This window comes from Moschus berezovskii, chromosome 7 (assembly GCF_049115385.1).
Source record: "Moschus berezovskii isolate FMDL1 chromosome 7, NW_MosBer_1.0, whole genome shotgun sequence".
Classification (NCBI taxonomy): domain Eukaryota; kingdom Metazoa; phylum Chordata; class Mammalia; order Artiodactyla; family Moschidae; genus Moschus; species Moschus berezovskii.
The window spans coordinates 109,566,494-109,591,073 of NC_142466.1; the positions used below are offsets into that span (position 1 = coordinate 109,566,494).

General features: G+C 42.3%; 2 protein-coding genes across 2 annotated transcripts; both read right to left on the minus strand.

Moving 5' to 3' along the window:
• Nucleotides 1-655: 655 nt before the first annotated feature.
• On the minus strand, nt 656-16,586 carry ZFP37 (ZFP37 zinc finger protein). The gene is made up of 4 exons (XM_088838282.1): nt 16,354-16,586; nt 11,861-11,987; nt 11,416-11,550; nt 656-3,246 (listed from the first exon to the last, which is right to left on the minus strand). Exons 1-4 carry the CDS (start codon nt 16,384-16,386, stop codon nt 1,736-1,738), a joined length of 1,806 nt encoding a protein of 601 aa, XP_088694408.1. The 5' UTR covers nt 16,387-16,586; the 3' UTR covers nt 656-1,735.
• Nucleotides 16,587-22,653: 6,067 nt separating this feature from the next.
• On the minus strand, nt 22,654-24,191 carry LOC148777503 (uncharacterized). The gene is made up of 3 exons (XM_088837756.1): nt 23,990-24,191; nt 23,396-23,557; nt 22,654-23,078 (listed from the first exon to the last, which is right to left on the minus strand). The coding sequence occupies exons 1-3, from the start codon at nt 24,183-24,185 to the stop codon at nt 22,654-22,656; spliced, it is 783 nt and encodes a 260-aa protein (XP_088693882.1). The 5' UTR covers nt 24,186-24,191.
• Nucleotides 24,192-24,580: the final 389 nt, after the last annotated feature.

Below are 24,580 nucleotides of genomic sequence, written 5' to 3' on the forward strand. Positions count from 1 at the left end.
GGAGTTGGTGATGGACAGGGAGGCCTGGCGTGCTGTGATTCATGGGGTCGCGGAGAGTCGGACACGACTGAGCGACTGAACTGAACTGAACTGATGGCTAGAGAAGTCTTTCTTACCAACTCATGTTTATTCTGAGGAACAAATCAGGTAATGTAGTGAATGTGCTATGAAAAATGTAAAAGATGACATATATATATATAATATTATTATATTATATTATTATAATTATATTACAAAACCATTTTTTATCCTTATGTTACTGTTTTTAGTGTAACGACTTACATTTTAGAACAGTTCAGACGTATTTTTAAATCTATAACTCATGAGGAAAAATAGGGAAACAGGTTTCCTGTGGAAACCCAAACTGATTAACAGTATCTTCTGGAATGCATGCTTGAGATTATTCTGAGGCCAAGTCTAGATTCACTCAGAAAGAGTGCACTGATCCACTCACAACATCTGCTAATGTGCAAGAACAGGAAGTAGTGCCATTTATTGCAGTACATTTGAAATCCCAGATTGAGGTATTTGTGTAAAAGCACTTTTAATATGAGATAAAGTGGAGTGATTGTTCAGAAAATCCCTTTTATTCAGCTGCAATCATAGTTCATCTTCAGTCTTTAAAATTATAGTAAATAAAAGAAACAGCTCCAAGTAATCGTTGTAATTCATTATTTTAATGAAAGAATATGTTGATAAGAAAAGCCTTTGTAAATTCAATATCAAATTTAATGCCATATCCTCATTTATGAACAAGCCTAGAAATTTTTACTTAGTCAAATCACATCATAGAGTGGGTTCAGTGAAAATTTTCATTAGTGTTGATTTATACATATTAAAAGGATTTTAATTGTAAAAATAATATATGTACATGATTTTAAAATTTAAGCAGTATACAATAAAAAGGAGGTCTCTCTCCCATCCCAGACCTCATTCCTGTACGCCTGTGCCCAAAGGCAACCCCTAGGTTTCTTCTGTATTTTTTCAAGCCAATCTATTTACATAAAAAATATGTATATACACATATACACATACATACATACACACAGATAAATACTTGTATACAAACATATTAATACATACATACACACAGACAGACATGCAAACACACACACCCTTTTGTACATACATGGGAACAAACCATACACATAGCTGAGCAACCCATTTTTTTCACTCAACAATGTATCTTTGATAGCATTCCCTATTGGCACCTGTGTGTCCTCAGCTGATTTCTTTCATTTTCTCTTAATTTTGTGTTAACATTTTTATATAAATAATAATCCTCTTATAAATTTTGCTGATAATACAAAGACCTATGTGATAGCATCAGAGATGAAGCTTATACCAACAGTCACAGATGTTTATACATGGCATTAAACAGATATGCAAACTTAATTCTCATATATGGTGCTTAAGGACACAACACTCAAGCCACTCAGGAATTGTCAGAATATGTAATCTGGTTCTCTAGTGTACTGATTATTTAATTTATTAACAATCTTAAAAGCTTTATATTTTAGTCTGAATATATAGATCATTTATAACAATATTTTATGTAAAAGTTTTAGTATCAAATTTAAACTCTCCATCCATTTCTTCTATGTGAAGATTCATTTTCAAATTTTCTCATGTGTAACAAGGTGTGACTTCTTATTAAAGGCTTTCTAAAATCCTTTAAGTTCACAGTACTTATAAGTTTAAATAAAACCTTTTGTTCAGATTTCCCACACTAATTTCACTCATGAGATTTCCCTTCTGAATGAGTTTTCATATGTTTGGTAAGGGATGCATTTTGTTTGAAGGCTTTTCCACATTCGTTACATTCATAAGGTTTCTCTCCAGTGTGGGATCTCTGATGTATTACAAGTTGTGACTTTGCATTGAAGGCTTTCCCACATTCATTACACTCATAGGGCTTCTCCCCTGTATGAGTTCTCTGATGTACAATGAGGTGTGACTTTTGGCTAAAAGCTTTCCCACATTCAGTACATTCATAGGGTTTCTCCCCAGTATGAACTCTCTGGTGCTGAGTAAGACCTTCAATTTGTCTGAAGGCCTTCCCACACTGATTGCATTCAAATGGACTTTCACCTGTATGAGTTCTCTTGTGGTAAGTAAGAGATGAGCTGTGTCCAAAGGCTTTTCCACACTCGCTACATTTATAGGGTTTCTCTTTAGTATGAGTTCTTTGATGTATAATGAGGTGTGACTTCTTGCTGAAAGCTTTCCCGCATTCATTACATTCAAAGGGCTTCTCACCTGTATGAATTCTCATATGTTTAGTAAGGGATGAACTATACTTAAAGGCTTTTCCACACTCACTACATTCATATGGTATTTCACCTGTATGTGTTCTCACATGTTCAGTAAGAGACGAGTTATACCTAAAAGACTTTCCACATTCCTTACATTCATAGGGCTTCTCACCTGTGTGAGATCTCACATGTTGCATAAGGTTTGAGCTATGTCTGAAGGTTTTCCCACATTCAGTACATTCATAGGGCTTTTCCCCAGTATGAACTCTCAGATGGTCAGTGAGAGCATGTTTATGGCCATGGGCTTTGCCACACTGAACACACTCGTATGGTTTTTCTCCAGTATGAGTTCTCTGGTGTACAACAAGGTGTGACTTTTGGCTGAAGGCTATGCCACATTCATTACATTCATACGGTTTTTCCCCTGTATGAATTCTCTGATGGTCAGCAAGTCCTTGTTTATGGCTGAGAACCTTCCCACATTCATTACATTCATAGGGTTTCACTTTATTCTGAATTTTTTCATGCTTAGTAAGAGATGAGCAATGGCTGGATGATTTATCCTGTTCTTCTCCAGTTTGAATTTTGTCCTGTTCAGTATATTTCTTGCCAGTTTGAGTTTTGTCAGGCCCATTAGATGAGCTACAGGTAGATGATTTCTCACATTTTTTTCCAATTTGATTTTTGTCTTTCTTTGTATCAGATAAGCTATGACTGAATGATTTCCTATGCTGTTTAGCTACATCAGATTTCTTTTCCGCACAGTTTCTTAGATCACCAGGTAAGTCTAAATTCTTTCCATGTGAATCAAATTTAAGAAGCTTTTTTTTTGAAGGAATGTATTTTGTACTCACATTTTTTTTCCGCAATGAACTACGTTCATGGCTCTTTTTCTTCGTCAGAGTTGTTTTCTTGAATGCAACTTCCTTAAGGATTTTGTTTTGAGATTTCTGGTGGTTCTTCAGCTGATCATCATCTTGATGGACTTCTTCTAAAGTGAAATTCAATGAGACACTCTTGTGAATCTTTGCACTCTCATATTTTGGAATATAACTTTTAAAGAAATGCCCTGTTGTGGGATGGAATCTTTATTTGAGCCTAGTATCCTAACAGTCTTGGAAAAGACCCTGATCCTGGGAAAGATTGAGGGCAGGAGAAGAAGGGGATGACAGAGAATGAGATGGTTGGACAGCATCACCGAATCAATGAACATGAGTTTGAGCAAACTCCAAGAGATAGTGAAGGACAGGGAAGTCTGGCATGCTGCAATCCATGGGGTCACAAAGAGTCAGACATGACTTAGCAACTGAACAACAACAACAAAGTTTCCTAAAGTGAATGAAATATCAAGTGCAAATATTCCTGTCATTTTGGACTTGAGAGGGAAAGTGCTGTAGTAAAGACAGAAAAAGAAAATTGATAATAGTGATTAGAAAAAACTTTGACTGTTTATAAATATGACCCTGCAACCTGGGATAAAAGATGAAATAAACACAAAAAGCAGCGAATTTAAAAAAAAAAAGAAAGAAATGAAGCTAAGAGAGCTTGTAATTTTAGCTGACACTTTTTGAAGTCTCTCCTCAGCCCAAACTTCCCAGCATTAATAACTGCAAATCCATGCATAGTGCTTGTCTCCAACAGCCTATACTATATTCATCCAAATCTCCATAGTCACAGTCAGGGACAGCTGACTCAAGCCAAGATGTCCAATAAGAGTATACCTTGTAAAAATTTGGACTCTACTCACTTTCCACTGGGTGCTAAATTTTAAAATGATATAAGACAAGTATTATAAAGTCATATCTTTCCTATGTAAACAGAAAGTTCCTCAGCACAAAGAATAAAGTATATATCCACAGAAAAGCAGAGATCTAAGATCATGTGTCCTCAAAGAGATCGTTTACATAATCCCAATTCCTAATGGCTTTCCAGTACTGGCTCTAGTCCCTGGCTGAAGTACCATCCCTTAGGTTACAAAAGGCCTTATAATAAATTCCTCCATTTACTTAGGATAGCACAAGTAAAATTTTGTTATTGCTCCTCAAAGAGCCAAAATAAGAGAAAATAAGTAAGTTCATCAAAGAGTACTGAATATAGGTGACCAAGGGATTAAGTAGAAAAGGATTTTCTACTGCTCCCACCTATGATTAATATAATAATGACATTCCTGTGCTAAAACACATCTGACTCTTATGTTAAAGAGTGTCTGACTCTTTGCAACCCTATGGACTGTAGCCCACCAGGTTCCTCTGTCCATGGGATTTTCCAGACAAGAGTGCTGGACTGGGTTGCCATTCCCTCCTCCAGGGGTTCTTCCCGACCCAGGGATTGAACCCATGTCATCTGCATTTCCTGCATTGCAGGCAGATTCTTTACCACTAAGCCACTGGGGAAGCTCCTTCTCTAAGTTACCTGATGGGTTTTACCATATTATAAAATTCACAGTAATGAGACTGGCAAATAAACTTTATGACATTGGATTTGTACTGTACACAAACACTTGTTTTCCAATAGTTTGCTATGGAGCACACCTTCCTGTCAGGTCACTCTAATTGCCAATTATAAATTTTAAGCTAACTCCCAACTCTAAGCAATTGCTCACATTCTTTCCTCCATACACTTACAATTATACATTTTGAGCTATCTTCTCAACCAAGGCTTCTGTTCTCTGAGACCAAACTCAAACTGACAGATGTAAGCAGCCATGTTTTTAGTATATGAGCCAACTTCTGGTTGAAAGCAGCCGATTGGACAACAGTAAACATCAATCCTCGCTATCCAACAGTTTTCCTAAGAACTTAGAATTGAAGCTTGAAGACTTCTGTTAGCTAGACATGGACATTACATATGTAAAAACCAAACAACTTCGGAGCTAGGACCACCATTTTGGGGTGGCCTTTATCAACTATGGACATGGAAAAACAGAAAAAGCTTCAGGATAGGAATTAAAGAGACTCAAAGAGAGAAACAGATATGAGTCCCCATGATTTCAGGAAAACAAAAAGATAAAAAGTAAATAGTCATTTTAATAGTGAAAGAACATTACATGGATAAAGTAAAAATTGGGTTCAAACAGAAAGGAGTTATGGTGTTTGAATATATGGCTGGGAAATACCATTGCTTTTATGGAGAACTTTTAAAAGATTTGTTCCCATAAAGTTGATCAATTTTTATAAGTATACATAAAGTAGTGGTATAGATACAGTAGGAAGAACTGGAGTTGCCAGCTGCTTTTTCATTTAGGAAATTTTAAGTGATGCAAGTATTCTGAGACAAAGAGTATAACAAGAACTTTTCTGTAGCATGACGAAGGCTGTATTTGCCAACCAAAGATGCTGGGAGAGATGGAGGCAAATCGTCTTCTGGGAAGAAAGGGATCAAAACTCAAACCTTTCCTCTTGAGGCATAACATTATAAGAACCTCTTATAATGATGATTTGGCTGGTCCCAATTGACAGTTGAAAAAGATATATATCACCACAAGAGAAATTTACCCTGAGGGAGGAGAGGAGACTCTTAACTAGTTAACTGGTATAACGGTAGGATAATACTAGGGAAGTCTGGTCCAGCAGAGCATGTAATTAAGGCTATAAGCCTGTCCTGAATTTGAGACAGTAATTAAGACATAAATTTAAAGCTAAAATGACTGTAACTTCAGAAACCGAAGCATGGAACTCACTAGAACCAGCAATCATTGGAGGGAATAGAAAATAGTCCATCCTTGAAGAACCTCCAATGATAACAGTAAGAACTTGAACCAAGAATAGAGTCACTGCAGCAATGACAAAAATGCACATATTAAATGACTTAGGAATATTTTTTCATTGTAACACCAAGCATCAGCAAGAAAAGTGAAGATAGCCAAAACTGGAGCCATGAATGGATGAATCAAAAACTATGAATTCTCTTCATTTGCCATTTGACAGATTTGTCCCTCAGGCCTTGAGAAATTCATGGAGTCTTGAAAATTCAGAGTTAGAAGAAACTTAAAAAGATATTGCGGATATTCTGCTATTTGGGGACTATTCAGTTCAGTTCAGTTGCTCAGTCGTGTCTGACTCTTTGTGACCCCATGGAGTGCGGCACGCCAGGTTTCCCTGTCCATCACCAACTCCCAGAACTTGCTCAAACTCATGCCCATTGAGTCAGTGATGCCATCCAACCATCTCATCCTCTGTCATCCCCTTCTCCTCCCACCTTCAGTCTTTCCCAGCTCATCAGGGTCTTTTCTAATGAGTCAGTTCTTCCCATCAGGTGGCCAAAGTATTGGAGTCTCAGCCTTAGTATCAGTCCTTCCAATGAATATTCAGGACTGATTTTCTTTAGGATGGACTGGTTGGATCTCCTTGCAGTCCAAGGGACTCTCAAGAGTCTTCTCTAACACCACATTCAAAAGCATCAATTCTTCGATGCTCAGCTTTCTTTATAGTTCAACTCTCACATCCATACATGACTACTGGAAAAAGCATAGCTTTGACTAGACAGACCTTTGTTGGTAAAGTAATGTCTCTGCTTTTTAATATACTGCCTAGGTTTGTCATAGCTTTTCTTCCAAGGAGCAAGCGTCTTTTAATTTCATGGCGGCAGCCACCATCTGCAGTGATTTTTGGAGCCCAAGAAAATAAAATCTGTCACTGTTTCCATTGTTTCCCCATCTATTTGCCATGAAGTGATGGGACCAGATGCCATGATATTTACTAACTGAGCTATCAGGGAAGCCCAAAGTTTTCTGCATATAAGTTAAATAAACAAGGTGACAATATACAGCCTTGACGTACTCCTTTCCCAATTTGGAACCAGTCCATCGTTCCATGTCTGGTTCTAACTGTTGCTTCCTGATCTGCACACAGATTTCTCAGGAGGCAGGTCAGGTGGTCTGGTATTCCCATCTCTTTCAGAATTTTCCACAGTTTGTTGTGATCCACACAGTCAAAGGCTTTGGTGTAGTCAATAAAGCAAAAGTAGATGTTTTTCTGGAATTCTCTCACTTTTTCTATGATCCAACAAATGTTGGCAATTTGATCTCTGGTTCCTCTGCCTTTTCTAAATCCAGCTTGAATATCTGGAAGTTCTCAGTTCATGTACTGTCATGAACTGAGCCTCTCTTGCAGAATTTTTAGCATTACTTTGCTAGCGTGTAAGATGAGTGCAGTTGTGCAGTAGTTTGAACATTCTTTAGATCTGCCTTTCTTTGGGAATGGAGAAGGCCTTTCTTGCCTTTCCTTTTTTGAGGGGCTGTAGTGGTATATAATAACTGTATGTTTTAACATGGTGGCAACATCTAAGATGAATTATTTTTCTAAAGAGGGGAAGTTAGGAAGTCTACCAAAGAAGAACTGGAGCAATTTAGGAATGGGATAATACAAATCTGATTTGAGTGATGTCAGTCAGAATTGAGAAAAAAAAAAAAACTAGGAACTAATGAAAGAATAATAAAAGAGAGCACAGAGAGAAACGTTCATGGGAATTCCATGGTAGACAGGCCTAAAATTCGACACTGATAAAAACAGGGAAGGTGAAAGGAAGCTCTAATTTAGAAAGAAAGATAAAGCTTTCAATTTCTCATCATCTGAGGTAAGTAGGTAAAATATAAGACATGAAATTGGAGCTTTATCTGGACAAGATTCAGAAAACTAAGATCATGGCATCTGGTCCTATCACTCCATGGCAAATAGATGGGAAACAGTGGAAACAGTGAGAGACTTTATTTCTTTGGGTTCCAAAATCACTGCAGATGGTGACTGCAGCCACGAAATTAAGAGACGCTTGCTCCTTGGAAGGAAAGTTATGACCAACCTAGACAGTTTATTAAAAAGCAGACATTACTTTACCGACAAAGGTCTGTCTAGTCAAAGCTATGGTTTTTCCAGTAGTCATGTATGAATGTGAGAGTTGAACTATAAAGAAAGCTGAGTGCTGAAGAATTGATGCTTTTGAACTGTGGTGTTGGAGAAGACTCTTGAGAGTCCCTTGGACAGCAAGGAGATCCAACCAGTGCCTCCTAAAGGAAATCAGTACTGAATATTCATCGGAAGGACTGATGCTAAAGCTGAAACTCCAAAACTTTGGCCACCTAATGAGAAGAACTGACTCATTTGAAAAGACCCTGATGAGCTGGGAAAGACTAAAGGTGGGAGGAGAAGGGGATGACAGAGGATGAGGTGGTTGGATGGCATCACTGACTCGATGGACATGAGTTTGAGCAAGCTCTGGGAGTTGGTGACAGACAGGGAAGCCTGGTGTGCTGCAGTCCATGGTGTCACAAAGAGTCAGACATGACTGAGCAACTGAATTGAACTTAACTGAACTGCAAGGGTTAGGGAGGAAATGGAAATAATGATGGTGGTATAGACCATGGGTCTAGAGCATTTCACAGAGAAAGTGGGGAAATGGAAAGTAATGAGGGGCAGAAGCATCACACCAAGAGATCTGGAAAGAGGACAGATTTAAGAATGTCTGAATACCTAAGGAGAGAAATTTGATACTATGGGGTTTCAGAGTGTGGGTGAACAAAGGGAGAAAAGCTGAGGATATTAGGAAAAGGGGGATGATTTTAAAAAGCATTACTTTAGAAAAGTAAAGGCTCCCCTCATAGCTCAGTCAGTAAAGAATCTGCCTGCAATGCAGGAGACCTGGTTTCAACTTCTGGGTCAGGAAAATCCCCTGGAGAAGGAAATGGCAACCTACTCCAGTATTCTTGTCTGGAGAATCCCATGGACAGAGGAGTCTGGCGGGCTGCAGTCCATGGGGTGACAAGAGTAAGCAGGAATGGGATTAGCTAAGAAAACAGTTAAAAGGGTTCACTGCTCTTTCTCAAAACTGAGCAACGGAAAGCCTAGATGAGGAAAGATGGCTATGTACGGCTGGGTCAGTTAGGCATCTGATTGCCTGGTGCCCAAGGTTTAGAGCTCTGTTTTTCACCATTTTTCCTAACGTAACCCAAGTAGTGTAGCAGACTGCATTATTGTTCCTTGTGGATTACTCCTCCCAGCCCCACTGCATGACCATTTAATCCTCCCATTCCTACGCAGTTGAATTTGGGAGTGGAAAGGTGACCTGCTCTGACTAAAGAACCAATAAAACGTTAAGAAGAAAGAGATATCTACCACATCCAGTGATTTTTAACTCATCATATGGTTCCATTCCTTCTTCTTTCCCTCTGTAATGAGATCAGAATTTGCCAAATAGGGACTGCTCTTTCAGTGTAGGTCACAAGATAATGTGGGAAAGGACTGCAGCTTGAGCAAGAAACAAATCTTTCATCTTGTAGGCCACTAAGATCTGGGGAGGTGGGGGATCTTTCTTTAATGGGGCATAACTTAGCCTAAGTTGACTGATACAAGCGGTATAAGCAAATTCCCATAAATCACACTGGCTTACAACTACAGTGAAGCTCATGTGAGGACCTCCCATGTGGACAGGGTCACAGAAGGATGAGATATTAGAATCTCCAAGGTTAGAGAATCTTTGTAGTTTGAACTCCTATCCCCCTGGGAGATTGTGATATTTTTCTACTGCTACTTCCCGGTTAAGAAAGAAGGGTCTTTAAGACCCTTAAGACCTTTAAGAAGAATTTCAGAACAAATTTTCTTTGAAGAATTCCAAACCCAGGCACCTATGATTAATTAATATATGACAAAGGAGGCAAGAATGTACAAAGGAGAAAAGAGGGTCTTTTCAATAAGTGGTGCTGGGAAACTGGACAGATACATGTAAAAGAATGAATTTAGAACATCTTTAACACCACATACAAAAATAAACTCGAAATGGGAAGAAGACCAAATACTATAAAACTCACAGAGGAAAACACAGGCAGAAAACTCTTTGACATACTGCAGTGATCTCTTTTTGGACTTTCTCCTAGAGTAAAGGAAATAAAACCGAAAAATATAAACAAATGGGACCAAATTAAAAGTTTTTGCACAGCAAAGGAAACCATAAATAAAACAAAAAAACAACCTAAGGAATGGGAGAAAATTTTTGCAAATAATGTGACTGACAAGGGCTTAATCTGTAAAATATACAAACAGCTCATACAGCTCAATACCAAAAAACCCAAACAACCCAATCAAAAAAATGGACAGAAGATCTAAATAGACATTTCTCCAAAGAATACATATGGCTCATACAGCTTTATATCAAAAAACCAAACAAACCAACCAAAAAAATGGACAGAAGATCTAAATAGACATTTCTCCAAAGAAGACATACAGGTGGCATATGAAAAGATCCTTAACACCACTAATTATTAGAGAAATTCAAATCAAAACCACAATGACGTATCACCTCACACCACTAAGAATGGCCATCATCAAAAAATAATCTACAAATAACAAATACTAGAGAGGAAGTTGAGAAAAAGGAACCCTCCAACACTGTTAGTGGGAATGTAAATTGGTACAGCCATTATGGAAAACTATATGGAAGTTTCTTCAGAAACTAAAAATAGAGCTACCGTATGATCCTGCAGTCCCACTCCTGGGCGTACATCTAGAGAAACACATAATGAGAAAAGACACATGCACCTCAGTGTTCACTGCAGCACTATTTACAATAGCCAAGACATGAAAGCAACTAAATTTCCATCAACAGATGAATAGACAAAGAAGATGTGGTATATTTATACAACAGAATATTACTCATCCAATAAAAAGAATGAAATAATGCCATCTGTGGCAATGTGGATGGACCTAGAAATGATCATACTAAGTGAAGTAATCCAGACAGAGAAAGACAAATATCATCTGATATTGCTTATATGTGGAATCCAAAAAAAAAGATACAAATGAACTATACAAAACATAAATAGACCTACAGACCAAAAGGGGCAAGGGTGGGGATAATTTAGGAATTTGGAATTAACATAAATATACTACTATATATAATATAGAAAACGAACAAGAACCTCCTATGTGGCACAGGGAGCTTTACTCAATAATTTGTAATAACCTATAAGGGAAAAGAATCTTTAAAAAAAAGATATATATATATATATATATGATAACGGAATCACTTTGCTGTATACCTGAAACTAACACAACATGGCAAATCAACTATACATCAGTAGAAAGAAAAGATATATATATTTTTAAAAGTAAATAATAAAAGTGTGGGAGAAAGAAAGAATTCCAAAGTTATCATCATGAAACTAGGAACTTACTTCCATTGGCTCCTGTTTCCTTGGTTCTTGCTATTTCACTCGAGCCACCTTGTTTGGGTCTTTTCCCCTTCCCTAGCCATGGCTCTTCTCCTTTTTCCAACTTGGATATCATGTCTGGTTTGAGAGCCTGATACCCTACTCAGGAGAAAAGATAGAAATTGAGTGTTAGAACAACAAATATCCCAGAAATCAATCCCTAACATCTGAGTTTCAGAGCTTATAAAGGATAAAAGAATATGTGGCTTCAGAAATTTCACAGTGCAATGCCCATGTACCCCATCTGAGTAGATCCTGCATTTTCAAGGCAGGAGCACACGTATTCTGCCTAGTACTCAAAGGGACTACAACTCTTTGATTCATAAAAATCGAGGATAAACTTATCAAGGGCATCAGAGAGAAGGCATCACAGTAAGTATATTTTGAATTACAAAGGAACTGTCCTTACCCATTGAGGATAGGTTGCTGTAATTCTCCAGCATCACATCCTTGTACAGGCTTTTCTGAGCAGGATCTAGTTGCTCCCATTCCTTCCTGGTAAAGGCCATAGTCACATCATTGAATGTTATCGATCCCTGTAAAATACCACATTTCTAGTTCAGTCTAATGTTATCCACATCAGTGAGAGATTTGGACAAGATAATAATTACTTGTTCTTACCTTGTCCATTCAATGTTGGTCATAAAGTCATTTTTTTACTCATTTTTGTTTCTGAGAGGCAAAAACCACATTAAGAAATGTCCCTATAACGGAATGAATGTTTGTGTCCCTCCAATTCATGATTGAAACCTTGCCCTCCAAAGTGATGATATTAGGAGACAGGGCCTTTGGGAGAAAATTAGAATTAGATGAGAGGTCATGAGAGTGGCGTTTGCACGAGTGGGAATAGTGCCCTTATAAGAGTTATGAGAGAGCATGTTTCCTCTCTCTGCTCTTTCTGCCAAGTGAGGATCTAATCAGAAGTCTGAAACCTGGAAGAGGGCTGTCACCAGATCCCGAAGTGCTCTTAGACATGTAACCTCAGGAACTGTCAGAGATCAACTTCTGCTGTTTATAAGCCATTCAGTCTAAGGTTCTTTGGAAAATACCATATGATTATCAGAGAGAAAGACAATTACAACAAACAAACATTAGACTCAGTCTTCATCTTTATAACTAAACACTACAGATATAGAGTTCTGAGGTAGAAGAATTGAGACCCTTGGTTTCTATGAGCAGTCAAAAAATCAATTATGTTTGGAGGCAAAAGTAAGATATTGAGGCATGTAAGGATTTGGAAAGTATATTACCCATGAACTTTAAAAATAAAGAGAAGAAGGGAGGGGAAAATCGGGACTGTGGTAAGAAGAGGAGAGAGAGGAGAAGAGGAATCATTTTTAAAAGAAGGAAAATTGGATCAGAATAACTTTGAGATTGGGGAAGACTTAATAATATACAAGAGAGAACTATGAATAATAAAACCAGTAAAATGTCTAGTTACATCCAAGTCACTTGATAAACTTTCTTGTGCAATTGTTATAAAAATATCCTTGGACTTCCCTGGTGGTCCCGTGGTAAAGAATCTGCTGCCAATGCAGGGGACACAGGATTGATCCCTGATCCAGTAAGACCCCACATGCCACAGGACATCTAAGCCCATGCACTCCAACTGCCAAGCCCACACTCTGGGGTCAGAGAGCCACAACTACTGAAACTCACATGCCCTAGAGCCCACGTTACTCAAAAAGAAAAGCCACCTCAGTGAGAAGCCCGTGCACTGAAACGAGAGAGTAGCCCCTGATCACTGCAACTAGAGAAAGCCTTCAAGCAGCCACGAAGACCCAGTGCAGCCAAAGTTAATTAATTTAAAAAATTTTAATCCCTAAAATCAAGAGGTATGATGTAAGAAAAATAAGCAGCAATAAGATTGGTTGTGGGTGGGGAGAAGGAATTAAATAAAGCATGTTAAAGTTCTCCTCTTATTAAGAAGATACAGTAGAATTTTGAAGCTAATAAATATGTATTCAAACATACATATGTTTGAATGTTAAATGTCTGTTTAACATTTAAAGATCACCCCCACTGCCATAAACCACCAATCAATTATCTGCGTGTGTCACCAATCTCTGAGCTTACAAACTTGCAGTCACTGATTCCTGTAACTCCTGTCACTAATTGTTACTGGCTTCCCAATCACTGAGCCAGCATGGTTCTTCCTAATTCCAAAATGACTGATCCCTGCAAACCTTCCAATTACTAACAGCAACAGATCTCCACAGTTACTTGCCCTCATAAACACTCTGATCACATATTGCCACAGGTTCCCCAACTATTGATACCAGAGGAACATATTAATCTCCACCTAAGATATGACCCCCAAATACTATCAATCCCCAATCATTGACACCAACAGAACCCTCACACAGTGGCCTTTACAGAAACCCTAAACACTGCCAATAAACTCCACTACATACACCCTTTTCAGCTATTTTCTTCACCTGCTTGCTTTTTTAAATTTAATGTTTATTTATTTGTCTGCATCAGGTCTTAGTTGCAGCATGTGGGATCTAGTTCCCTGACCAGGATCAAACCTGGGGCCCTCTGCACTGGAAGCATGGAATTACAACCACTGGACCACCAGGGAAGTCCCATCGCCTGCTTGCTTCAACCAAAACCTACTTGTCACCTGAGGATTCTGCTCCCTTACAGTGTTTCCCAACAGAAGTTGTTTCCCCATCTCCACCCCAATCTTAGAGCCTTGCTGCTGCTGCTAAGTCGCTTCAGTCGTGTCCGACTCTGTGCGACCCCATAGACGGCAGCCCACCAGGTACCCCTGGCCCTGGGATTCTCCAGGCAAGAACACTGGAGTGGGTTGCCATTTGCTTCTCCAATGCATGAAAGTGAAAAGTGAAAGTGAAGTTGCTCAGTCGTGTCCGACTCTGTGCGACCCCATGGACTGCAGCCCACCAGGTTCCTCCTTCCATGGGATTTTCCAGGCAAGAGTACTGGAGTGGGTTGCCATTGCCTTCTCCGTCTTAGAGCCTTAAGATGAAGTAAGTTACACTTTCAACTGTTTTTAATTCATCCTTCAAAACCCTATCTTGTTTAGAGTATCACATAGGCTTTAACCCATTAACATTCTGGTTCAAAGATTCACTAGAAGGACTCACAGGGCTCAGCATATAGCTGGACTCATAGCTATGATTTAGAACAGCAAAGAATTCAAAGCAAAATAAGCTAAGGAAAAGGCGCATGATGTAAAGCACAGAAGGCAGGAACAAATTTCTAAGAGTCCTCTCCCAGTAGGGGGCTTCCCTGGTGACTCAGACAGTAAAGAATTTGCCTGCAAACAGGAGACCTGGGTTCGATCTCTGGGTCAGGAAGATCCCCTGGAGGAGGAAATGGCAAGCCACTCCAGTATTCTTGCCTGGAGAATCCCCATGGACAGAGCAGCCTGGCAGGCTAAAGTCCATAGCGTCGCAAAGAATTGGACAGGACTAAAGTGACTTAGTATGCCTTTCTACTGTGTCATTCTCACTGACACACATCTGAGGAAAATCCTCTCTTAATCTCATGTCCCATCCAATATCCATTTCTTTGCTCCCCTTATCAGCAAAACTCTTAAAAGTTGTCTATACTTGCTGTCTCTACTTCATTACCTCCCATTCTTTAACTCTTCCACCAGATCTTACCCCTGGCATTCCACTCTAAGAGCTCTAATCAATCAAAATAACCATGGAACTACAACTTGCCAAAGTCAAATTCTCTGTAGTCATACTCTGAGGCCTGAGTACTCCCATTGCCTTGAAAACCTTGATGCTTCTTTGACAACACATTTACACAGTTTTCCTCCTACCTCAGTAGTTACCTCCTACCACCTACCTCATTCTTCTTCTTCTCCTCCTCCCCTCTCCCTCTTTTTCTCCTTCTCCCCTCTCCCTCTCCTCCTCCACCCAGGGATCGAACCCAGGTCTCCCAGGTCTCCCAGGTCTCCCACATTGCGGGCAGATGCTTTAACCTCTGAGCCACCAGGGAAGCCCCTCTTCTCCTCCACCAGAACTCAAAACATCAGATTGACCCAGAACTCTTGACTTTTTGCCCTCTTTTCTCCCCTATCTGTCATCTCTTCCTAGATGATTTCATTCAATCTTATGACTTTAAATGCCATCTTTACGTTGATAGATTCATATATCTAACAATTACTTAACATCTCTACTTGAACATGTATGTAATGGGCTTCTTACCATTGCTCAAACAGAACTATTGGCTTATCCACCCTGGCTCCCCTTTAAGCCATCAAATCAGGTCTTCTCCAACACAACCCTTTCTCAGGAAATGGAATCTACCAGTTCCAAAAAGCCTAGGTGTAAATTTTGATTCTTCTTTTCCCTCTTGCTGCATATCATCAGTAAGTCCTACTGGCTCATCTCCAGGCATATTCTAATTCTGATTTTTTATTTCACCTGTAAACCCCAATCTTCATCTCTTACCTTTAACTACTGCAATAACTACTAACTGACCTGCCTGCACCTCTGCACACAGACGGGAACAATTCCATCTCTAACAACAGACACTGTAATTGCTGACTGCCATAGACATTCCCATTTGCGACCCCCACAGTCCACCCCAATGTCTGATACACCACAAAGTCCTTATTTCTGATCCCCGCGGCCTTCCAAACTCTTGACTTTTCGGTGACTGCCGCAGGCCCCTGCCCGCCACCATTGTCACCGCAGATCCCTCAAACAACGATTTCCTTAAACTGCACAGACAGCCCTCTAGCACTATCTCTTAGCTCCCTGAGGATGCTAAGATCATCCTCCCGCCCGTGCAAAAGGCCCTTCAGCATCGACTCCAATTCCCAAATCACCTATTTCACAGACTACAGTAACCCGCCAGCCACTGATGCCCGATTAAACCACAGCTGACCAGCAGGCCACCCCGCCCCATCATCGCGCTCACCGCAGCGCTGCCCCCGGGCTCCGACACAGCCATCTCCGGAAACCATTCGGCCTCTTCGGCTGTCCCTGCCCTCCTCCTCCGGTCCACGGTCGCTGGCTTTGTCGGGAACCGGGCGCAGGCAGTGGCCGACGTGGCGACCACCCGGAGCGCGGCCTCGGCGGGTCCGGCGGCTGCGATGGCGGCGCCCTTGGGTGCGGGCCGTGGGCGCGGCCATGTTGACTGAGGCTCCGCCGTACAGCGCAGCGTCGCTGTCGGGGAGGGGTCGGGGGTCGGAGGTCGGAGGTCGGAGGTCCGCTGCGGGGAGCTCCTCTGGCGGTGGTGGGAGGCGAGCGGGCAGAAACCGGGCTCGCAGAGTGCTGCTTGCAGAGTGCTTCACTGTGCGTGACACCCCACTCCCGGTACTCAGAGGTTTCCGTTCTTGAGGACAGGATTTGGAGTTGCTTTTCCTAGTCAGTGTAGCCAGCTGCGGGGAAACAAGGAAATGCCGACTATCGCAGACTCCGGAGAGCTGGGATAATGAGAGAAACTGGAGGGAGAAAAAGGAAATGCCCAATCGGGCAGATGCCATAGATGTTTTATAGAGAGAGAACGCTAATCTTGGAAATATATTTCATTTATGGTATGAGAGCAATGAGAAAAACTGACGCACCAAATTCAGTGAACACATCGCTCTTCGGTGAGAGCCAGAGTTCGATGGTGATGTTTCAGCCCAATATTGTAATCAAGCGATTGGAGTAGAAATAATTTCTTATTGGGCCATTTCATGTACAAAGGTCACTCATTTAACAGTTATGTGTTGAGCTTTTATAATGTATGCAGATTGGATTGCTTGGGTTTGCTAGGTAATGAGAAAACTGGAGATTCACTCAGACACAGTCTTCATTCACCCTTTTGTGGAATTTACAGTGGGGCAGGGGGCTGGTAAAATTATCCCAAATATTTTAGTTTTTTTTCCAGAGTCAAACATACCCTGTTTTGCACCTTCCACTTATATGTGCTTTAAAAAAAAAAAAGAAAGAAAATCCAACCGAGTAAATTAGAATATCTAATTGTTAAGAGTTTCATGAATGGGACAGCATTTCATTTAGCAAACAGAAACGCCATCTGAGGAGCTGTGCAGAATGAAGTATTTTTAAAGGTAGAAAATTGCTGGGACAGGGGAGTTAGGATTATTTCAAACGAGGTCACTTTCCTTTGAGGGAAAGAAGGGGATGTCTCCCGTCCCAGCAATGCCTTCCTAGTCTTCTGACATCAACTTAAGAGCAAATTATGTTGTAAATATTGTGATACCTAGAATTCTAGCATGGGTCCCATTATGTCTGCTCCCTAGTGTTATACCTTTGTGAGAACCCCTAACTTTCAGTGCAGGAGGAACCTATGGTTGTATGGAATATTACTCCCATGATTAGATCCCAAATCAGTTGACTTTTCAGTTCAGTTGTTCAGTTGTGTCCAACTCTTTGTGACTCCATGGACTGCAGCACACCAGGCTTCCCTGTCCATCATCAACTTCCAGAGCTTTCTCAAACTCATATTCATTGAGTTGGTGATGCACCATCCAACATCTTCACCTCTGTCTTCTACTCCTGCCTTCAATCTTTCCCAGCATCAGGGTCTTTTCCAATGAGTCAGTTCTTCACATCAGGTGGCCAAAGTATTGGAGTTTCAGCTTCAGCATCAGTCCTTCCAGTGGATATTGGAAGAGAACCCCATGAGCAGTTGACAAAAAAATGGAGATAATCGTGGTAGGCCTAATTTAATCGACTGAATCTTTAAAAGTGACTGGACCCTTCTAGTAGTCAGAAATTCCAGATATGAGAATGTCTGTGGATGGAGCTACATAGTAAAGACCTGAAAGCCACATCTGAGAACTGAGAGTGGTTTTTGGTCTACCACTAGCATGACAGTAGGAAAAGGCAACCTACTCCAGTATTCTTACCTGGAAAACTCCGTGGACAGAGGAGCCTGGTGGGCTACAGTACATAAGCTTGCAAAGAGTCAGACATGACTGAGCGCAACAATGACTAACAAGGAGTTGTTACTCCTGCGACTGCAGAGTAAATGATTTCTGCCGAAAACCTGAGGGGGTCTGGAAGCATGTGTTTCTCTAGTGGAGCGTGAGATTAGGACACGATCACCCAACACCTGAATTTCAACTTTGTGTGCCCTTGATGGGAACCCAGCCATACCATGCTCAGACTTCAGACTTACTGAAACTCAGATAATAAATTTGTGTTGTTTTAATCCAGTAAAGTTAGTGATAATGTGGTCTGCAGCAGTAGAAAACTAAAGATTCAGCAAAAATTGAAGGATAAATAGTAATTGAGATTCCTCTTCATCTACAGGAAACACAGCCCCTCCCTCTGTGTCCCAGATAGAGCATCTTTGAGCCTCACCATCTGAGTATGGCAATTGCTGCCCCTCAGCTGGTAAAGAATCCGCCTGCAATCCGGGAGACCTGGGTTCAATCCCTCAGTTGGGAAGATCCCCTGGAGAAGGAAAAGGCTACCCACTCCAGTTTGCTGGCCTGGAGAATTCCATAGACTGTATAGTCCGTGGGGTTGCAAAGAGTCAGACATGACTGAGCGACTTTCACTCCTCAGATAAAGTCCTGACTTTGTCCCTAGAGCACAATCCTAAGAGGTCCACTAATTATGTTTTAAAAAAAAAAAAAAGGTCTCTGCTTTCTGTCTTCTCCTAGCTAGTGTTAAAAGGAGACAGGCAGGCCAGTTTCTCCAGGCTTTGCTTGAACATTAGTGTTTCCTCACAAATCCAAACAAATTCCAACATATCTCTAAACAAAAGGCTGTTCTCAACTGTAACAACTCTCCAAGCCCTTGATTCTGAGTAATTGTCTAATTATCCTCATAGAGCCCTTGCCAAGAGGCAATATTCAGAGACAGAACTAGGGTGGAAAAGTATAGGCAAGGCAGGGTATGGATATTCTCTGCACTGGAGAGCAGGAAGGGAAGCAAAGAGCAGAGAGAAATGAAGAACGAAGGAGTCTGGTAAGAATAGGTCGTGGAATGGGGACCAGGAACATTTCAACTTACCCAAGAAGTTCCATCCTGTCTCTACATTGAAGTCAGTTTCCTAGTTCAGAATGAATAGTAAAAGAGTGAATTTTTTTTTTTTTTTTTGGCTATGCTCAGTGGCATGCTGGATTTTAGTTTCCCAACCAGGGATCGAGTGTGTGTGCCCTGCAGTAGAAGCCCAGAGTCTTAACCACTGGACCACCAGGAAAGTCCAAAAGAGTGAATGTTAAATGTGAATCAACTTTGTAAATATTATAAGGATCAGTGTGTGGATTAAATACTTACATGTGAGTTTTGGTAAATGTTTTGACACTTTCAACTGAGTATGGTAATTGTCAAATCAAAAAAACCCCGGGATATTGTCTCTGCTTCAGATGATCTCTATTACCTCCTCTCGTATCATCAGACTCTATCATCTATACAATCTTAGGTACCTGAGTTCGAAACTCTGTTCCCTCCATTAGCCTGTAGTTTGGCTCTTGACTGTATAGGCTTTCTTACAGTTGTCTCTAGGAAATGTCTCACATGGGCCTTCTCTAAGACTTATTCACAAAATAAAGAGAACGATGTGATCCCACGTGTCAGTGTTCTCTTGTTCATGCATTTGGTAATTCATTTTCTACCTAGAGATATCTATTGCACTTCTGTTATGTGCCAGGAACTATGCCAGGTAGTGTGAATACAAAACGGGAAAAATCCTTAACCCATTTAGAGAGCTTAGGATCCACGGGAAGAGATGAGTATTATTCAAATGAGCACACAAAATTAAAATTAGGACTATGATAAGTGCTTCAAAAATGATACATGGTCCCGTGAAAGCATGGAATCTAGTCTTAGAATTATTATAAATTACCCAGAAGAAAGGATATGTCAGTTGACATTTGAAGAATAAACAACAGTTTTCTTAGCATTTCAGAGTGATGAATGGCATATGCAAAGCTTACTGCCGCCTCCCAACCGTGATGTTCACAAAGAAGAATCTGGAACCTTCTTCATCTCCTCGAGAGTCCTCTCGGGCCTCAAAAACCTCTTTGTCTCCGTCCTTGACTGGGTCTTTATCCTTCTCATGCAGGGACAGGTCCCTGGAGAAGACGCCTTCACATTTAAGTTACAGGGACAGGTCCCTGGAGAAGATGCCTTCACATTTAAGTTGCAGGGACAGGCCCCTGGAGAAGACGCCTTCACATTTAAGTTACAGGGACAGGTCCCTGGAGAAGACGCCTTCACATTTAAGTTGCAGGGACAGGTCCCTGGAGAAGACGCCTTCACATTGAAGTTGCAGGGACAGGCCCCTGGAGAAGACGCCTTCACATTGAAGTTGCAGGGACAGGCCCCTGGAGAAGACGCCTTCACATTGAAGTTGCAGGGACAGGCCCCTGGAGAAGACGCCTTCACATTGAAGTTGCAGGAACAGGCCCCTGGAGAAGACGCCTTCACATTGAAGTTGCAGGGACAGGTCCCTGGAGAAGACGCCTTCACATTGAAGTTGCAGGAACAGGCCCCTGGAGAAGACGCCTTCACATTGAAGTTGCAGGGACAGGCCCCTGGAGAAGACGCCTTCACATTGAAGTTGCAGGAACAGGCCCCTGGAGAAGACGCCTTCACATTGAAGTTGCAGGGACAGGTCCCTGGAGAAGACGCCTTCACATTGAAGTTGCAGGAACAGGCCCCTGGAGAAGACGCCTTCACATTGAAGTTGCAGGGACAGGTCCCTGGAGAAGACGCCTTCACATTGAAGTTGCAGGGACAGGTCCCTGGAGAAGACGCCTTCACATTGAAGTTGCAGGAACAGGCCCCTGGAGAAGACGCCTTCACATTGAAGTTGCAGGGACAGGCCCCTGGAGAAGACGCCTTCACATTGAAGTTGCAGGAACAGGCCCCTGGAGAAGACGCCTTCACATTGAAGTTGCAGGGCTCTGACTTGCATGTTCTCATTGTTCTCTTGACATACAGCCCATTTCTCACCGTCCATGCTTATCATTCTATGTTATGAAGAGTAAGTGATGAAGAGAGACTCAAGAAGTGTGGTGCGGGCAAGTGGAAAACTATGGATAGGCACAACACATCCGGGGCTTCCCAGGGGCTCAGTGGTAAAGAAACCGCCTGCAATGCAGGAGCCCCAAGTTCGATCCCTGAGTCAGGAAAATCCCCTGAAGGAGGCCATAGCAACCCACTCCAGCATGCTTGCCTGGAGAATCCCATGGACAAAGGAGTCTGGTGGGCTACAGTCCATAGCGTGGCGAAGAGTCGGACATGACTGAAGTAACTTAGCGCACACACACACACACACAATACATCCAATCAGTGAGACACAAAGTTCAATACAATGTCAAAAGGAACTGCTTTTTAAAGACACGACTTCAAGTTTTCATATTGGTTGGTATAAAGATTGCAAAGGCATGACAGAAATACTGCATGTCTTAACTGAAGTGTTGATAACATAGGTTCATATACATGTGTGAACATTTTCTTGATGTGTGCACTTACATTCCTGTGGAATCTAGCATTCTAAGTAAAATCTCTTTAAAGTTGATACAGTGAATAAAGAGAATATGAAAAGGAAGGCTAATGAAAGATTCCAGACCCTACAAGAAGACCTGCAAGGACACTGATAAATACACAGACAAAGGATTGTAATATTAAATTATTTATTGCAGTACATGGAGAACATTGTAGTCCATAAGTAAAATGTAATTTTAATATCAACGCCAAAAATCTACAAAGTTCATCATATAACCCAGATAGCTCATTTGATATAGAGTTGTTCAAGGTAGATTTCTAAGCATAACCTTGAAGAAACCCAATCTCTGGTAAAACCCAAAAAAGACAACTGTTCTTTGCAGTGGAACCCACCCCTAGGAATCGACCTATTTCTACATCTATCTATAACTCGATCCCTACCTCAGTCTGAACATCTAGCTGCCTGTACGTCTTCCTCCTCCTCCTCTTCGTCCCCCTTTCCCTCTCTGTGTCCCTCCCTCTTTCTCATTTCATTCTTTCAAATAAAACAGGAAAATAGGGAGGGATGAAAAGGCACAAATCACATCACTAGGGGATGCAATCTGAACTGCAGGATTAAAGAAGTGTTGTCCGCTGAATGCACATCCTGCAGACTGACTTCTGGACCCAATGACACATCTCCCTGAGCAGCAGGAGCTGACATCAAACAGTAGGATTTCTGTCCTCTGGGGAGAAACTCGTCGCCTCGGGGTACAAAATGCCTCGCCGGAGCCTTGCACTGCTTGAGGAATGGCGGGGAGCGCCCCTAAGGCCCAGGCGCCCAGGGCGGGTAGCCCTGCGGGCCCGGAGGTCCCTGGTGCGCGGCGAGCAGGGAATCCAGCGCCGCCAGCGCCCAGTGCAGGGCGGCGCCCGCGTGCGTCAGCTGCCAGCTGAGCCAGGCGCGCTGCGAGGCCGTGGGCTCCGTGCGGTCGGTGGCCACCGGTAGGAAGGCGCCCCCCGGGGCCTGCAACTCATCCAGGACCACTTCGAGGGCTCCCATCTGGTTATAGAGCTTGGACGTGAGCTCCTCCAGGGGCGCGGTGACTTCAGGGGACTGGGTTCTGCGAGGGCGCTTGGGCGAGGCGGGCCTGGACTCCGGGTGGTACTGGCAGCGTCTCTGGCCCCGGGCCCACACTGGCGATCGGAACCGGGCCCCCCTGTCCTGGAGACGCCCGGAAGTATGGGCAGAACCTAGGAGGGAGACGGAACAGGAGGGGTTCCTGTGATGTGCGCTGCCCCTGAAAGTTCTCCTCAAATTCACCACAGCCGCTTGCCTGTCGCAACACCTCCACCCCAGGCCTCACACCGCACCATACCTGACTCTGTTGGCCTGTCCCAACATCTGCTGGCAACCCGGGCCAAGTCCTGGGCACTTTCCCCTCAGCCTGTTCCCACTTCATGGCATCTCACCAAGGTCAGAGGCTTTCTCTGCCCTCTGGGGGTTCAGTTTGCCCCTCAGGGTCTTTGCCCACATCCCCACCTCTACCAAGTCCAGCCCAGAAACCTACCTCCTCTGTGGTAAAGTCCTGCTCTGCAGGAGTTTGGATGCTGCTTAGCTCTCCACTGGGCTGGGGGTGGTCGTCCCCTCACTTTCTCTTCTTCATGGCCGTTTCTCTCGTGACTCTGAGGGGAGCCATCCGGGCTTCTGCATCGCTTGTGCCTGGTGACCTCTGTGGGTGGAGAGGAGGACAGGGTGAGTGTTCCCTGACCTACTTCTGGAATCTGGGGAGAGTGGATTAGAGAAGGTTCCGAGTCCCACTGCTCCTCCACCTCCGTGCCATCCCCTTCCCCAAACTCTGGTTTCTTCCAGCCCCTCTCTCCCTCCATGAACATTTTACCTGGACAGAGTAGTTCCTGAGCTGCCTGGCAGACATTCCCCAGGAAACCCATCTCCAGTTCAGACCTCAAGGATGACATAGCTGGTGGAGCCCCAGATCACAGGGGATCAGGACTTCACCCTGGGTTTCTCTTCCCCTTTCAAAGGTGTCAGGGTCACATCGGGCATGTGTTCCTCTGTCCCCCAGCCCAATTTCTACTGTCTCCCAAATTCTCTCCAGGATCACTCAAAACAGATGTCTGCCATAAAGAATCTGGCATCTTACCTGCTTTGCTCTGAGAGGCCTCTTGTGTCTCCATGCTTCGTTTTTCTCTCTGTCTTTCTGAGGGATGTTGCTCTCCTCCCTTCTCTTTTACAGACAGGTTTTCCTTGGAGGAAATCCTTCCATTTTCCCTGTGGGAGACACCTTGTTTCTGCTGGCCAGGCCTTCTGCCACTTGCAGCCTCTTTCATTGTGTCCATGTCTCCCATCTGCAGCACACGTCTGGATGCTTCAGAAGTGGACCAGGGAATGACCAGGTGAGCAGAGGGTGTGGCCATGTCTAGTTTCCGGACAGCCCCCTGGGGAGTCACAGATTGGTCCTCAGAAGGATCACACCCCAGAGGACATTTGCATGATGAGGTTAGCACTCTTTGGTACATCCCACTGACTTTTTGGTCTTCGGACATTTTAACTATTAATTTCAGAGGATTTCAGTTCTCTGTTATGTATTAACGTCCGAGAAGGACAATTTTTAAAAATTTAAGTTTTTTTTTGATGAGGACATGTTTTAGTCTGTATTGAATTTGTTAAAATATTGCTTCATTTCTGTTTTTGTGTTTTGGTTTTTTTTTTGGCTGCAAAGCAAATGGGAACT

What these genes read in the sequence shown, in the direction of transcription:
- ZFP37 (XM_088838282.1), bottom strand. Translation starts at nt 16,386, where the DNA reads ATGGCTGTGTCGGAGCCCGGGGGCAGCGCTGCG. An exon ending in AGCCCGGGGGCAGCGCTGCG is followed by an intron (nt 11,988 to 16,353) that starts GTGAGCGCGATG and finishes GGTATTTTACAG; the next exon opens with GGATCGATAACATTCAATGA. An exon ending in CAGCAACCTATCCTCAATGG is followed by an intron (nt 11,551 to 11,860) that starts GTAAGGACAGTT and finishes TCTCCTGAGTAG; the next exon opens with GGTATCAGGCTCTCAAACCA.
- LOC148777503 (XM_088837756.1), bottom strand. Translation starts at nt 24,185, where the DNA reads ATGGACACAATGAAAGAGGCTGCAAGTGGCAGAAGGCCTGGCCAGCAG. An exon ending in GGCCTCTCAGAGCAAAGCAG is followed by an intron (nt 23,558 to 23,989) that starts GTAAGATGCCAG and finishes CTCCACCCACAG; the next exon opens with AGGTCACCAGGCACAAGCGA. An exon ending in AGGACTTTACCACAGAGGAG is followed by an intron (nt 23,079 to 23,395) that starts GTAGGTTTCTGG and finishes TCTCCCTCCTAG; the next exon opens with GTTCTGCCCATACTTCCGGG.